The sequence below is a fragment of the Calliphora vicina genome, chromosome 2 (assembly GCF_958450345.1).
Source record: "Calliphora vicina chromosome 2, idCalVici1.1, whole genome shotgun sequence".
NCBI classification, from domain to species: Eukaryota; Metazoa; Arthropoda; class Insecta; order Diptera; family Calliphoridae; genus Calliphora; species Calliphora vicina.
Genome location: NC_088781.1, coordinates 142,833,186 through 142,848,583, shown reverse-complemented (window position 1 = coordinate 142,848,583; position 15,398 = coordinate 142,833,186). Strand labels below are relative to the sequence as shown.

Below are 15,398 nucleotides of genomic sequence, written 5' to 3'. Positions count from 1 at the left end.
AAATTACAAGCATTTAATAAATTATAATAAATTAACGAATTAATTAAGTACGAGTAACAGCAGATGAAAATAAAAATGGAAGAAAAAAAAAAGAAGAAAATAAAAGGAATTAATTATTAATAATACCTACATATTTGTGCAGTATGAGTATTTATTTAATTACAAAAGATTAAGAAATAAGTAAAAGAAAATATTTCAATTGAAATATTTATGTATAAAATAATAAGACTATTTACAGTAGTTTTGCTCGTAAATCTATGGAGGTATAATGAATGAATGGTGTATAATTTAAAGCATACTTTTAGGAGGTTTAATTGAATGATTTCGTGTTCTGTCGGTTTGTATACTGAAAAACAGTGCTGCCACATGTAAAGAATTTTAGTTTTGCTGTTGTACCAGTTAAAAGATATAAACGATTTTTAATCCCAATTAGGGTTTTTAATTTCCCGACCTTTTTGATTCCCGGCTATTCCCGAAATATATAATGATACTGTAAATTAGGAATATTATAGCCAAATCTTTATATATATAATTCTTCTGTACGTGTGTTAGTAACTAAACAACGTTTGCCGGGACAGCTAGTTTCATAGAAAAACATAGTGTTATAATCATTATATATCGCAGCTTCGTATAAATTCATTCCATAAGTCCATTCCCAACATCTAATTATTTAGCTTCATTCAAAAGCTTTTGTTTAAATTGAATTAATTTTGAAGTTAATTAATAACAGAATTTATTCAAACTTTGAATGATTAAATTTTTGTTAATTCAAGTCTTCTACAAATTGAGTTTGCATTTTTTTCTTCATTCAAATTTGTTTTGATTTTAGTCATTACAAATGAATTGAAAAAAAATTGTCTGAAGCCTTTTTGTAATCGATTTGAATTGAAGAAAATTTAATCATTTAATACATTTTGTTATGGATTTGAAGAAATTTATAATGATTTAGTAAGAAATTAATTCTATAAATGATGAATTCTCAAATAAATTCACTAAAGAATGAATTCAATACATTTAACTGAATCGTTAAGAGACACAATTTATTTTGATATCGAAAATGGAATTAAGAATTAATAAATTCTTTCTATCCTTTTTTATACCATGACCGTTAAGTGTACATCCACGTCAACGTCTTATAGATAACGAAGACAGCGATGTCCGTATGTCTTTTCAAATTATTGTATCATTCGAAATACCCCAAATAAAAACTGTAAAAAAACCTTTTCAAATTTGTTGGTGATAAAATAGCTTTGTAACTTGTTTTCTTTTATTTTGTTCAGTTTTTAATACTCTGGATTCCCGACTAAAAATCCCGGGAAACGGGTAGTGAAAAATTTTCAAAATTCCCGGGAAATTTGAACCGGGAATTCCCGGGATAAAAACCCTAATCCCAATAGAAGAATTTTGCAAATTTATTCATATTCAATTTTTAATTTTATAAAACAAAATTTTCATACAAAATTTGTTTTATAAACCTGTAATAAATTTAAAAATTTAGATAAACTATATTGATGTTTCACTTCAGAACTTCTTAATTAATTGATTTTAAAAATAGTTATTCCAACACTGGGCGTTAAGTACAATTAATACAGTAAATGAAGGATTGACGCTATAAATAGATTTTTCAATATAATTTTCAATTACATACAACGAAACTATGAATATAATGAGATGGTGTTTGGTGTTATACATACTTACATTCATTTATGAATACCTCCATATTATCACTTTGTGTTGTGTTTTTGTAAATATCTATAAAATTTAAGTTAATCATATGTACGTTTAAGTATTAATAAGCTACAAGCTGTTTGAATATTTTTAACCCCCTCCCTCCGTTTCTACAATTAGAAATGGGAAAATTGCTCATTAAAATCCATTTAACACATTTTTTTTTACAATTAAGTTACAAGTTGTGAAAACATTGTAAATCATATACAAAAGTCATTAAATTATAATAAACATCATACATAATTGATAGTCAAAACTAAAAAAAAATACATATATTTTATTTTGGATGCCAAATGTTTAAAGGTAAGGATTGTTTAGCCTATATTTTATTTTACAGTATTTGATATAGGACATTGATGAAAATGTGGAGGTATTTGTTTGTTCTACAAAAAATACACAAAGTTTATACTCTCAAAAACACCTGTTACAAGGGTTCAAAATTCTGGAATATTGAGAATGTGAAAAAAATCATAGGAACATCGGAAATTATAAAATGATTTTGAAATCAATATAGAGTATGTTTATTCTCAGGATATTATTTTGTAAATTTGCTGGGTATTACTTTGTAAATCAGTTGAAATGTTTGCGAAATTTAGAGGGATATTAAAAATTGGGATTTTGAAAATAATGGTTTAAAAAAGCGGGATTATATTTAATGTAACGTATGCGGAACAATATTGCAAAAAATACTTGAGCTAAAGGTTTTTCAGGATTAATTTTGAATTACGTTATGTTTTGATATAATACTTAAAAAAAACATTTGAAAATCTGGTCTTTATGTATTTCAAAATGTTAACAAACTACATTGAACAAATATTTCTAATTTTTTTCGATAATTTCTCTATATTTCAGGTGGTATTGGCAGGAAGAGAATTGTCTTTTAAAGAAATAGACCTATTATTGATAGATCTTGGACAATGAATATTATTAATAATGTCATTCATTTCGAAAATGCCTAAATTATATTTTCAATGTGTTCTTAGAATTATACTCAAGCCACAAAACAATCTAATTTTAATTATTTTTAAAAATTCTTAATTTCTTGTAATTTTGATTTGGAGTAAAATAATGTTTATCTTACGAATATGATAATCTTAAACCCATTTCATGTTAATTAATAGTTGATCTGTAACACTTCCTCAAAACTAGCAGATTAATACAAAAACCTTTGATTTAAGAAATAGTTCTTTAACCCTCCGTTACTCGCAACTGATCTGGTTAATACAGGCAAACATTTTTTATTTAAAATTTTTTTAAACACCCTAAATTTTAAGCTTTTTTTGATAAAATAATATTTTTACTGCAGTCATTTTTGTATTACTCTTTTAAATACATTGCATTTAATATTGTTTTTATGTTTTCAAAATAAAAAGTGAAGACATTATTTTCAAACACGCCTTTCTTTTGTTGATATCAATTTGATATATTGCGATTAGTCTCGATTGAAAATGATTGCAACTAACGGAGGGTTAATCATTCCAAAGAAGATTGAGAATTACTAACAAATCACTTACAACAACATGGCCTTCGAAAAGTTTCATACAGTTGAAGTTCATGCAATTAAGTGGCACTAAAATTTTATTTTGCAAAAATCAAACATATTTTTGATTTAAACTAAGTTGTGTTTTAAACCAAATCTTATCACTTTAATAAAACAAATTCAGCATCATTTGAAAGTGTCTGCATAGCATGCAAATAAATTTAACTCTCAAACGCTTTATATATATTAAAGGTTTTACACAGTTTGTTCATTTTACAAAAAAAAAAATAAACTTAAATCAGATTATCATACATAAACTACTTAAACTTTTGCACTAAAAATACACCCATAGAACGCATTCAAACACTTCTACAAATTTTCGAACAAAAACAAAAATCGGCCAACCAACCAACATAGAATACATAAAACTTTTGTAATACAAATAAAACCAATTAGTTTTATATACAAAAAAAACAACAACAAATATACATACATACGTACATATATTCAAGGATTAGTGTAAATGACTGGTTGGACTACTGATGCTGTGGAGTAAAAACCACTAGACAGAGTCTTTTCATTGCGGTTAAAGAGAAAACAAAAGCAATGACTGAAATCTAACCAAACACCTCTAAAAATAGAGGAAACTAAATTGAAATCTAAAACTACAACGACTTGAAATTGGCTAAAAAGGCAAAACAGTTGAGAAATTATGTTTTATGTTCTTAAAACAAATGTACAATAGTTGATGGTGGTTGTAAAACGCAGTTTTATCAGCATTAAAAAAATTAAAGATATTCCGCTTAGTTGATTTATATTGAAAATGTGGAATTGCAAATAAATTATGTATTTATAGTTATACACGGAATTAAAATAAATAAATTATTTGAAATAAGATTTTTTCGAATTTAAAACGCAGGAACGCAGTTCATGCCAAACAACCAACGTGAATTTTTCAGTTTATTACTATTGATCATAAACACTTCAAATTAGTTACTTTCAGTGATAACTAACGTTAGCTAAACATACATGTGGGTAGGTATGTATGTTTATATGCCCGTACTCTCTATACATAAACTAATACATATGTTGCCTTCTTCGTTGATGTACCAACAAAACCGTCTAATAAACACAAATGATTCTCATCAACTTTTCATTCAGTTCAAATATTATGACCAAACATGTTGTTCGTGGCAAACACATTCATCACAGCTAAATGTTATCACAAGCTGCAAATGCCAAAAAAAAAAAACACAAGAAGAAGAGCAGAACAGAAAGTTAAATTTTTTAAAATTCACCAACAAACTTAGTACTAATTTACACTCGAAACTTTTATTGAAACAAATTTTCAGTGGTTTGTTTCATGTTTTCTATTTTATTTATTTGGAAAATGAATGCAAAGTTTTTGTATATGCCATTTGATTTGTTGGTAGTAAACCCATGCGAATGGATGAATGTACTTTAGGGTGATTCATTTAGAGGTTTTTTATTTAATTTTAAATAAAACACTTCAAATAGAATTGAATGCCGTAATCTGTTACGACCCGAAAGTACAATCTCTGACATTTACTTTTTAAAGATAATTTCATTCAAATGTGGTCCATTCGGAAGATCCAATTTGCGATGAATCTTTAACTACGACATTTGACTTCACCACAAAGTAAACAATCCAGAGGTGTGATATCACGCGAACTCGATATTAACTGCTCAACAAAATAATTTCTTAATAAAGTCATTCGTGCACTTCAAGAAAAATATTTTTCACATTTCGGGGATTTTAGAAATATAGCTGAATAATTTGCAGACATTGCTGCTGTGTGAGTCCTCCTATGATGAATTGTCAAACAAAACTAAATAAAAATTAGATGACTAAATAAAAATATATGAAAAAAGAACTCTAAATGAATCACCCTATATATAGACGGTAGAATAAATGGACAAATGAATGTATGAGTATAAACATACACACATATGTATGTCTGTATGTCACTGATTGCTCATAAAGTTTATATGAACAAACAGTTTTTACAACATTCAAAGGAATCGAATATCATTCATTTGCTATATTTGTTTTTAAACTCTACTTCAGCAACATCCTCATTTACTTTTTATTATATTACGAGTAGAGTTTATAAAAACCAGACCTTTGCCCGGTTTTTAAGGGTTTTCGGTTAACAGTGTTCCATAAAACCGGTTAACAGACATTAGAAGGAAATATTTTAGAAGTTTGTTGTTTAGTTATGGGGGTATATCGATTTTGTCATTCCGTTTGTAATACATCAAAATATTTGTCGCACAACCCTCATTAGTATATGCTATATTCTGGGTCCTCATAAGATTCTAAGATGATCTAGCTATGTCCGACCAGTCAGTCTGTGTCTGTTGCACACAGAGAGAATTCCATAAATACTCTCTGTTGATAAGGTTTCTTTGTTATTGAAAATGGAAAATATCGGTTCATAATTTCACCTAGCCCCCATAAAAATATGCCCCCGAAATACTGTTTTAGCAGTCTTAAATAGTTTGTAATATATTATGCGGTAATCTTGATAAAAGGTTGTACAAATTATTTCTAAGTACTCTAAAGTTATACTGTAAAGTAATACGAAAATTGGGCAAGATGTGTGTCCCATACAAGGTCCCCCTCCGAAAATTACTTGAACACTCATAATTATCGTATTTCCAAAGCTATCAGTTTATCTAAAAGATCCATTTCACCTTTTAGTTTTTGTATGTTCCCAAATTTTACATTTTCCAAACTTTAATTGTAAAAATGCCAAAGCTTTCAGTTTCGGTGAACCATACTCAAATTTATAATTGCGATGAATATAGAAATGTTTACAGTAACTGAAATATTGTTGAAATTAAATAAATAGCTATTGTCAAGTTAAAAATCTTTTATGTGACTTTCAATTCATAATTATTTAAGATTTTCTTCATAACACTCAAACATTGAAGTAAGATTTGATTTACCCCCATTAACACGAGGTTTGGTTATGTGTTAACTAATAGTTATACTGTCGGTTAAAATAATTTTTGTGTGAAAATTCTAATTCTATAGAAAGAAGTGTAGACCATACGCCACTTTTTTTTGAGGCGTTCTCAAATTAAAACCATGATACATATTCTTAATTTTTTTCTTGTTTCGGATACTTAGATATGTTGGCTTTAGTTTGGTCATTTCAATCTTGCCTATCTCATCTTAATATACATATTTTTTTAGCATTTCTAGACTGACCAAAAACGGCGAAACCACCCCACCCAAAATAACCCCAAATAAGCCATAGGGATGGATTTGTCATTTGTAAAATAAGACAAAAAATTCAAAAAATATAAACGTATTTTATTGTTTTGTACCTTGATTCACAAAAAAAAAGTATTATGAACTAGATATTTATTGTTTATTTCACATAACACATAACACACATAAAAATTTAAACAAATTGTGACTGATTTTTTCTATATTTTATCAATATTTTGCTCTACATCACAGGGATTTCTTGTACCCCAGGGGAGTTTTGAGGTTTAATATAAATTTTGTTCATACATCAAAATAAATGACCAGAAAACTATTGTCACTTATTGTTCACTACTATTGACATTCTATCACCAACCAATATCTTTTTAGTATCACAAGAACTAAAGAAGTTAGCACAAAAAATTCGCATGCTGTTATATTTTCACAGCTTGTTGAAACACCATTAATCGCGTCTGGCTCACATATGTAAAATTAAACTTTCCAACTTTCAGGGATGATAAATAATCGCTAAACAAAATCGATTACTCTGTTTTTAAGTTATTTGGTGTTGGCAGATGTGCCCCTATGGTGAATGATCCCCTTCTACCCTAATTAAAATTATAAAATATTAAATTGAAACTCCAATATAAACTTCGATTCAAAATACAAACCTAGCTTCAGAACTAGCTCCCAATTGCATTTTAATTTAGTGTTATTAGAAAATTTTACATATAGGACATCACTTATTGATATTTTAACCAAAACGCTACAGATTACCTGATGACCGAAAGCAAAAGAGTGCTATCTTATAACAGAATACAATTTGTATGTATTATCCAAAAGATTAAATTGCATTTCATTTGAAAGCTAATGTGAACTAAAAACTATTATCTGCCCTTTAAAAACAATTGTAATTGTGTAGGTAACTAGCGAAAAGAAAATATAATTAAAATTCTTTACAATTATATTGAAAAGAAAAAATCCGGAAAACAAGAAGAACTTAGAATTAACATGGTTGTATAAATAAATAACGCCGAATGAGAGAAGAGAATGGAAAAGAGAATAATTAAGTAATTAAAGTTTTGAAATTGTTATGCAAAAAAGTTTGTAAAATATTTAACAAATAAACATGGTAAAAATTCACACAAACTTCACTCCCTCTCACACGCACACAAAATCTGTTAAATTTTTATAACAACAAAATAAACATGGAACTCCCAGCAGTTCTTGGTGGCTGCTAGTAGAACTAGTTATCTTACCTATCACTTATAGTGACAACTAGTTGCATAAGTAGTTATATGAACCTTTTGGATTACAATGAGACTGTCTGGTAGACTGTCATAGATAACATTTACATTATAACAGAGCATAGATTGCTTCTGGTGGGTAAAATAACTATTTTATAAAATGAAGTACAAAATAAACATTTAAAGTGGCTACACTCTAGGTTACTTAAATACACTAAAGTGACTATTCTCTTCATGCTAGGTTATATGGGATGTTAGAATACTTCAGCAAAAGTAAAATAAACTGTATGAGAATTATATCACATAATTTGTGTACAACCAGTTTGCACAAATTACTCACAAAAAAGGTGCAGTTTAAAATAAACGTTTAAGGTGACTACATTCCAGATTACTTAGAGACTATTGACTCAAGAAATCAATTGTCACTCAAGAGTCTTGAGTAACAATTGATTTCACGCTTGATTACCTGGTGACCAAAGTATATTTATACAAGTACATGCAAGTGATCAGCTGTTTATTTCGTTTTCCTTTGTAAATACTTGTGAGATTTTTTACTTTGTTGTTTTTCTTTCTATGCTTGTCAATAGTTTTTGACAATTTCACCAGTTTTTACACAAACAAAATGAATGTTGTTTTTTTATTGTTGATTTGTTGTAGAGTTGCATGTACTTGTATAAATATACTTTGCTGGTGACCAATTGACTTCTCTCTGCACTACAAAGAGCACATAAGTTTCAAGTGAGCCAAAATATATCAATTGTAGTTAGCCAAGCGATCAGACATTAGGGAAAATTACTGTCTATAAGGTATACATTGACTACTTGCTTAACTGCTGGGTTGTTTTCATATAAGTACAAACATACATATTTGTTTACATATGTACATTAATTAGGCTGGGTCGATTTGTATGGACGATCAAAATGTAAAAAAATCGTATAGCAAAAACACAATCTACGGAAAATTCTAATAAAGTTTCCTCAAGAAACCATAGGTCTAAAATCAAATTCTATCTTGCGCATTATCTTATAAAAAAACTATTAAAAAAAAATTAATAATTAATGAAATATGATTCGATAAAAGATGAAATGCGCAAGATAAGATTTGATTCTAGACCTATGTTTTCTTGGGGAAAATTTCTTAGAATTTTCCTTAGAATGCATTTCTGCTATACGATTTTTCGTGAAAAAAATCGATCCGGCCTAATGTACATATATATAAAGAAAGTGCAATATACATACACACATACACAGTGTATATGTATATAGAAAACAAAACCAAAACAATCTGCGGTTATTTCTTTTATGTTTTTTAACAAAATTTTTAACACTTAAATGAATGCAAGTGAAGTGAAGTTTGGTTTCTGCTGCTGTTGTTATTTTTTTTTATTAAAATTAACAACAACTCCAACAACCACATAAAACATACCACAATAATAAGTACAAATTTATAGTACGAAAAAAAGAGATGCAATAAACGCACACATACAAACAAACAATCAAAACTAACAAATAAGTAGGTAAAGTGTTCTAGGAGTACGAGAATTGCTAGCAAATTATTTATAAATATTTAAATATGTAAAAAAAAAATATTTTTTAAAAGTATTGTTTGTTTGTTGCACGGATAGAGGTTTATAGAGGAAGAGAGGAGGTAAATAAAATAGTTTGCTGTTTTTTTTTTTTGGTGGAAGACCAATCAGGCTGAGTTTTAATTGAATTTTAATGAATAGACCAAAAAGTTATGAAAACATTTTCATTATAAATTTATTTTTGGAATTCTAAAAGATAAAGTTTTTTGCAAAGGCGGAATGGAATGATTAAGTGATTAATTTTGGCATGCCTTAAATAGGTGCATATTTATAGAAAAATGTTAACTAAGAATTTAACCTGTTTGAATAGTACAAAAATACAGACATTTCTAGTACAGGCAAGGTCAATGACATAATCATAATAAATATATATTTGGAATCAAGGCGAATTTATTGTACAGGTGGCGTTGATATTACAACAAGTACAACATTGCAATAACAACATTGTGTTTTATTGTTGCTTGGGGGACAAAAGTGTCAAAAAAACAAAACAAAAATTTGTGAAAAAAAAACAAAAATAAAATCAATTTAATAAAAAATAAAATGTAATAAAATCAATAAAAATAACGTTAATTTTACATAAACTCTAAATTTATTTGCGAGGACATCGATCAGCAATTGCGTGGTCCAGAAAAAACATCCAAAGATAATAAAGCAAATGAAAAAACTGATAAAATAAGGGTGTCTCCTGGAAGCTTCTGTAATGGTGGCACAGTTTGCGGTGAAAATGGTAGCGCTAATGCTCCAAATGTATGCACGTGTCAAATGGTTATGATTGATCGAATGAACTCCGGAGCTACCCGTTTTGTTGTACTTTTAAGAGATCTTATAAACTTTTTTTGGAGCTAAAAAGGTAAACAAAACAAGTTTTGACATAAAATAAATTCGTTTTGTAAACAATTTTTGACAAGTTTGCCCCCAAGGCGAACAAAAAAAAGTAGATCAGCTGTGCTGTTAACGCCACCTGTACAGTAAATTCGCCTTGTTTGGAATTGAATAGAAATAATAACTTTTATAATCAAATACATAAATATGACTTTTAATCAAAATATAGATTTTTAGTATTCACTTTTTTTACTTCAAAATTTTGAAGATTTCTGCCATAGCTCCCAGAAAGTTTGAAGACCCACAATAATAATAATAAATTTTTACTTTGTATGGAAGGTGCCATGCCCATTGTACGTATATAGTTCAATTGTTAATCTAAACCATCCAGAGACCCACTCAAACACACACAACAAATTTCATCGAAATCGGCCCAGCCGTTAAGGAGGAGTTCAGTTACTAACACACGTACAGAAGAATTATATATATAAAGATATTAAAAAAAATATGTCCTTTCACATATTATACCTTGAGTGGCGGACATGTGATTTTGTTCACTTCTACATGCTGGTAATGAAACAAAAGTATTACATAGTAACGCATGATGTTCCCTTGAAGCATAATCGTGATACTCGTTGAGATAAACAGAATAAAGTTTAAATATGCACAAAAAATGCAAAATAAAAAATAGTTGAGAAAAACTGTATAGGAAAAATTTAATTTCAATTGTGATGATAATCGAATTTGAAAACGAATTGTTTTAAAACCAAAAAATATTGTGGTGAATTTGTTAATAATTTCGTTTTGAGTGTTGTTTAAAATTACAATTTTATACTTTTCCATTAATCAAAAATGTTTATTAATCGTTTAGTTGATTAATCAGAATGTTTGATTATGCGATTAATCGCACATCCCAAGACTAAGGGCCATTATTACAACTTGCCGTTATAGTTAAAGGTAACTTTAAGCAATAGAAAAAGGTACCCTTAAAGGTAACTTTAACTGTAATGGCAAGTTGTAATAATGGTCCTAAATGTTGTATCTGAGTTTTTTTTTAATCTGAGTTCAACACATACTTTCATATCGATATACATACATATATTTATATATATTGGGGTTTTCATCTAAAATGACACAACCTTTGAAACTTCCGATCGGGATGAAATATAAAAAGTGCACATTTGAAAAAAAAAGTTTTAGATTTTTTAAAAAAAGTCAAACATTTATTTTTGTTTTTTATTTTTTTCGAAAGATTGAAGAAATGGCTATCTATGATGTTATTTTGCTAAAAAAACATATTTGTGGCCAAAACTGAAAATTCTATCCCTTCTAACTCATAGAGTTCTTGACCGATCATGTTTAAAAATTTTGTCTAAACTACTATCTAATAGGACTAACAACCTTGGTGGAAGTTTCATTCAGATCGGAAGACATCGGTTTCCAAAAGTTGTGTCACTTGAGACGATAGAGGTTAGTGCTGATGCTTGTAACACCCACCTTAAAGTGTACCAATTTGAACAGGATCACTTTCTGAATCGATTAAGCGATGTACGTCCGTTCATGTAAACCTTGTAACCAAACCACAGATTGAAATTTCAAATGTAGTTGGAAATTTGGCAACGATAAAGCCTATTGAATTTGGTTAGAATCCATTGTTTCTAATAGCGGCAATAAAATTGCCCTATATGAAAATAGTTAAGCTCTCATAAATATCTTAAATATTTAGATATCCAAATCAAATTCAATACCAACAAGTTTTATATAAGCTGAACTCGCACAACCAAATTTAGAACCGATCGGTTCATAATTTACCATATCTCCTCTATAAGGACTCCTCTTAAAACTTTCATTATTAAGCATTAATCTCTGAAACATGTTAGTATCCAAATAAAATTCAACATAAATAAGTTTAATATATACGCAAAACATGGCACCAACTTTTGTAACGATCGGTCCATAATTAGTCATAGCTCCCATATAAGGCCACTTCCGAAAATTGCGATCATAAATTTCTTAAAAAATAAATTCTATATATTATACAAAAGTCATGTCACCCAATTTTGTAATGATCGCTCCATAATTAGTTATAGCTCCCATATAAATTTTAAAAGTGTAGGGTATCAAGTGGGGCTTGGCTGACTATATTTTCTTACTTGTTTTACTTTTATTTAATTTTTAGAATTTTTTAGATTTTATTATATTTTATTTAATTTATGCTTTGTTTTGAAATAGAAAAAAATGCAAAATTTTATTATACAAAATAAACAACTCTGAACATGTTACTTTAATTTGTTTTTGTATTTTCTTTTCTATTGTGGTTTTTTGTTTTTGTTTACGCTTTTTTAGCTCGTATTAAAATATGTTTATTGTTTTTCATTTTGTTGGCAAATGAAAAAAAGAAAATAAAACAAAACAAAAAAAATTGCTAATTGATTCTATTTTTTTTAATTTCTTTTGTCTCATTCGCTTGTTTTCCTCATTTTGTTTTAACCATATTTTTCCCTCTTGTTTCGGTTTTAGCTTTTTTTTCGTTTTTTTTATTATTAAAATAAAGGGTAACTACATTAAACGGATTCAATTTGCGTAACTTTTTTTAATTTCTCGCTTTTGTGCACAATTGGTTTTAACTTGAATTTAATGTTGTTGGGGTTATTGTTGTTGTTGCTTCTTTCTGTGTTGTTGTGCTGTAGCGTTGTTGTCAATTTGGTGATGTTTTTCTGTTATTATTTTTAGTCTTGAAAAGGGTTTTATTGTGTGTTAGTATTTTTTTTATCATTAATTTCTTTTTGTATGGTTTTATAATTTTTCCCATTATTTTGTAACAATTTCAATATTTTTATATTTCTCTTTTAAGTGGCACATTTTTTAGATACATATTTTATTGTTGTTGTTCTGTGTGTTGTAATTAATGTTTAATTAATTAATAAATAAGAGTTTTTTCTGCAGTTAATTGGAAGAAATTGTTGTCAGACTTAAATAAAAGTTGACATGATGTTAGAAAACCACAAATTGAATTCCAAAAAAGAAAATCATATACATACATAAGAATGCTACATAGAAGAATATTTGATATATTATGATGATATTTACAATTATTAATTTTTGAAGATAATATCAATATGAACAATATGACCGTTTGTGTACTTAAATGAATTGGAATAAATCTTAATTAAAATAAAATGTTTGAGGAAAGTAATAAATTAAACTAATAGTTGTCAATAATTTTAAATTATATATACATATATACATTAGGGATATAACTATTGACAATTTTTGCAAATATGTAAATTGGCATAGCATAGTCGAATAGAGCATTAAAAAATATAAAAAACCACGGTATTATTTTTTCGCGGTTGTTAAAAAAGTTCACGCACCATAATTTTTAAATAAGCGAAGTATCCCTCACACTTGCAAAAAAAAATGAAATAATTTATATAATTTTTCAGAGAAATAGAAGTTTGGTTTATTTTAGAAATAGGTGTTGGTGCGTGATGTTTTTGATTCCAAATGATCTAAAAAAATGATTTTCATTACTTATACAACATTGGCCATCACGTGGTGGTATGCCAAAAATTTCGCCAAAATTAGTTATATGCCTAATGTACATATGTAGATATTTATGTCCTGATATGTTTAGGTAATCTTATAAATAATTTTATTGAAGTTTATGTTAAAAAAATTAATTAAAAATGTATGTATATAATATCAACTCACTGAAATACGAGGTTTTGTTTATCCCCACAAAAAAAGCTTGAATTGTTTTATAATGTTTTCAAAATATTTTGGTTCTAGTGGTAACCGTTCGTGAGTATTTTTTTCTAATACAAAATAAGTTATCTTAACCTGGTCCTTAATATTGACATATTCTAGAATTTGTATTATAATTGATGGATTTTTCACAAAGAAGTTTATTATTTGAAAGTAACTCTAAAAAATGATAAAATTTTATTGATTTAAAATAAGGTTTGTTAATTTTATTTTCAATATTCGCACTAGTTCGCGTTTTATCGGATATTAAATCTGGTAAACATAATCATTTGAACATGCTCGATATGATATTCCATATTCCATATTATATTTGTTTGCTTGGGAGAAAATACAAATATTTGCAAAAAACCAGACCAGACGGTTAGCACTAGATTAGAGTGTCCAAAAAACCGGCAAATTTGAAAAACCGGTTTACGGTTTAAACGAAAAAGAGTGTTTTTGAAAAAATCGGTTTTGATTATTGTCTTTTAAAAAAAATCGGTTAACCGGTTTGTATGAAATTTTTATTCAATACATATGAAAAATGTCTCCTGAAATTTATTTTTATTTGTGAACACTAATAGGAAATGTGTTAAGAATTTTGTACTAAATCTTCGGAAATTTTGCATTTTTGAATTTTTAAAGCTCTATCTTTATGCAATTATTTTATATCTTTTACGAAATATTATTAAATGCTATAATCTTCTATAAAATAAAACAATGTTTTTACAAATGGTATCAAAGTTTTTCATAAATATGTTTGAATGCTTTAGAAAATATATTTCATTATAACGGGTTAACCGTCTTACAAAAACAGATTTGTAAAAACGCCGAAAAGTTAAGAAAACCGAAACTGGTGGAGTTTACAAAGTTGAAAAAACCGTTTGACCGGTTTTCGGTTTTGGATATATACGTTCTATAAACAAAATTTATACACAATACATGCATATATTATGTAAAGTTTCAAAAATGGTGATTTTTTGAAATTTTTGTATGGGAACCCCCATGTGCCACTAGCATGGGTGGGTTGGCCCTCCAAAGTTAGACTCGATTGGGGCACTTTAAATGGGTCAAAGTAGGATTTTTCAAAATTTGTCCTTTGGGACAAAATAAGGGCAAAGTTTCTTATTTTGATTCCTTGTCACTTGGGCGGTTTTTAAATCGACCCGCCTTAATACATATGCTTGTATGATAAATTTAAATATTTTTTATTAACTCTTAATAACACTTCATTTTATTTAAACACTTATAATAAATTAAATCAAAATAAGAGTAAAAAATACAGTTTCACTTTTATTTTTGTTTATTTTTTTTTTGTATGGACTCCAACATGCACTTATTAATATTTTTTATTTATTTTATGAGAATTTTTAATATTAATTTTATGTTTATGTCAGCTTTGTTTATATAACACACACACTAGAGCTAAGAATAATAGCAAAACATTTCTGTTTTATTTTGTCCATTAAAATTCTCTGTATTAAGTACCTATAATTTTTAAATGTTTTTTCGTCAGCTAAGAGCTATACAGATAACTTCATAATAACA

At 27.7% G+C, this 15,398-nt stretch overlaps 1 protein-coding gene across 1 annotated transcript in view; it reads left to right on the top strand.

Moving 5' to 3' along the window:
- Positions 1-2,620, top strand: part of LOC135950913 (uncharacterized) — a 76,495-nt gene extending 73,875 nt beyond the window's left edge. The window contains exon 8 of the mRNA XM_065500437.1: positions 2,581-2,620. Coding sequence (XP_065356509.1) covers positions 2,581-2,620 — 40 coding nt within the window. The remainder of the gene's footprint in view (positions 1-2,580) is intronic.
- The last annotated feature ends 12,778 nt before the right edge of the window (positions 2,621-15,398 follow it).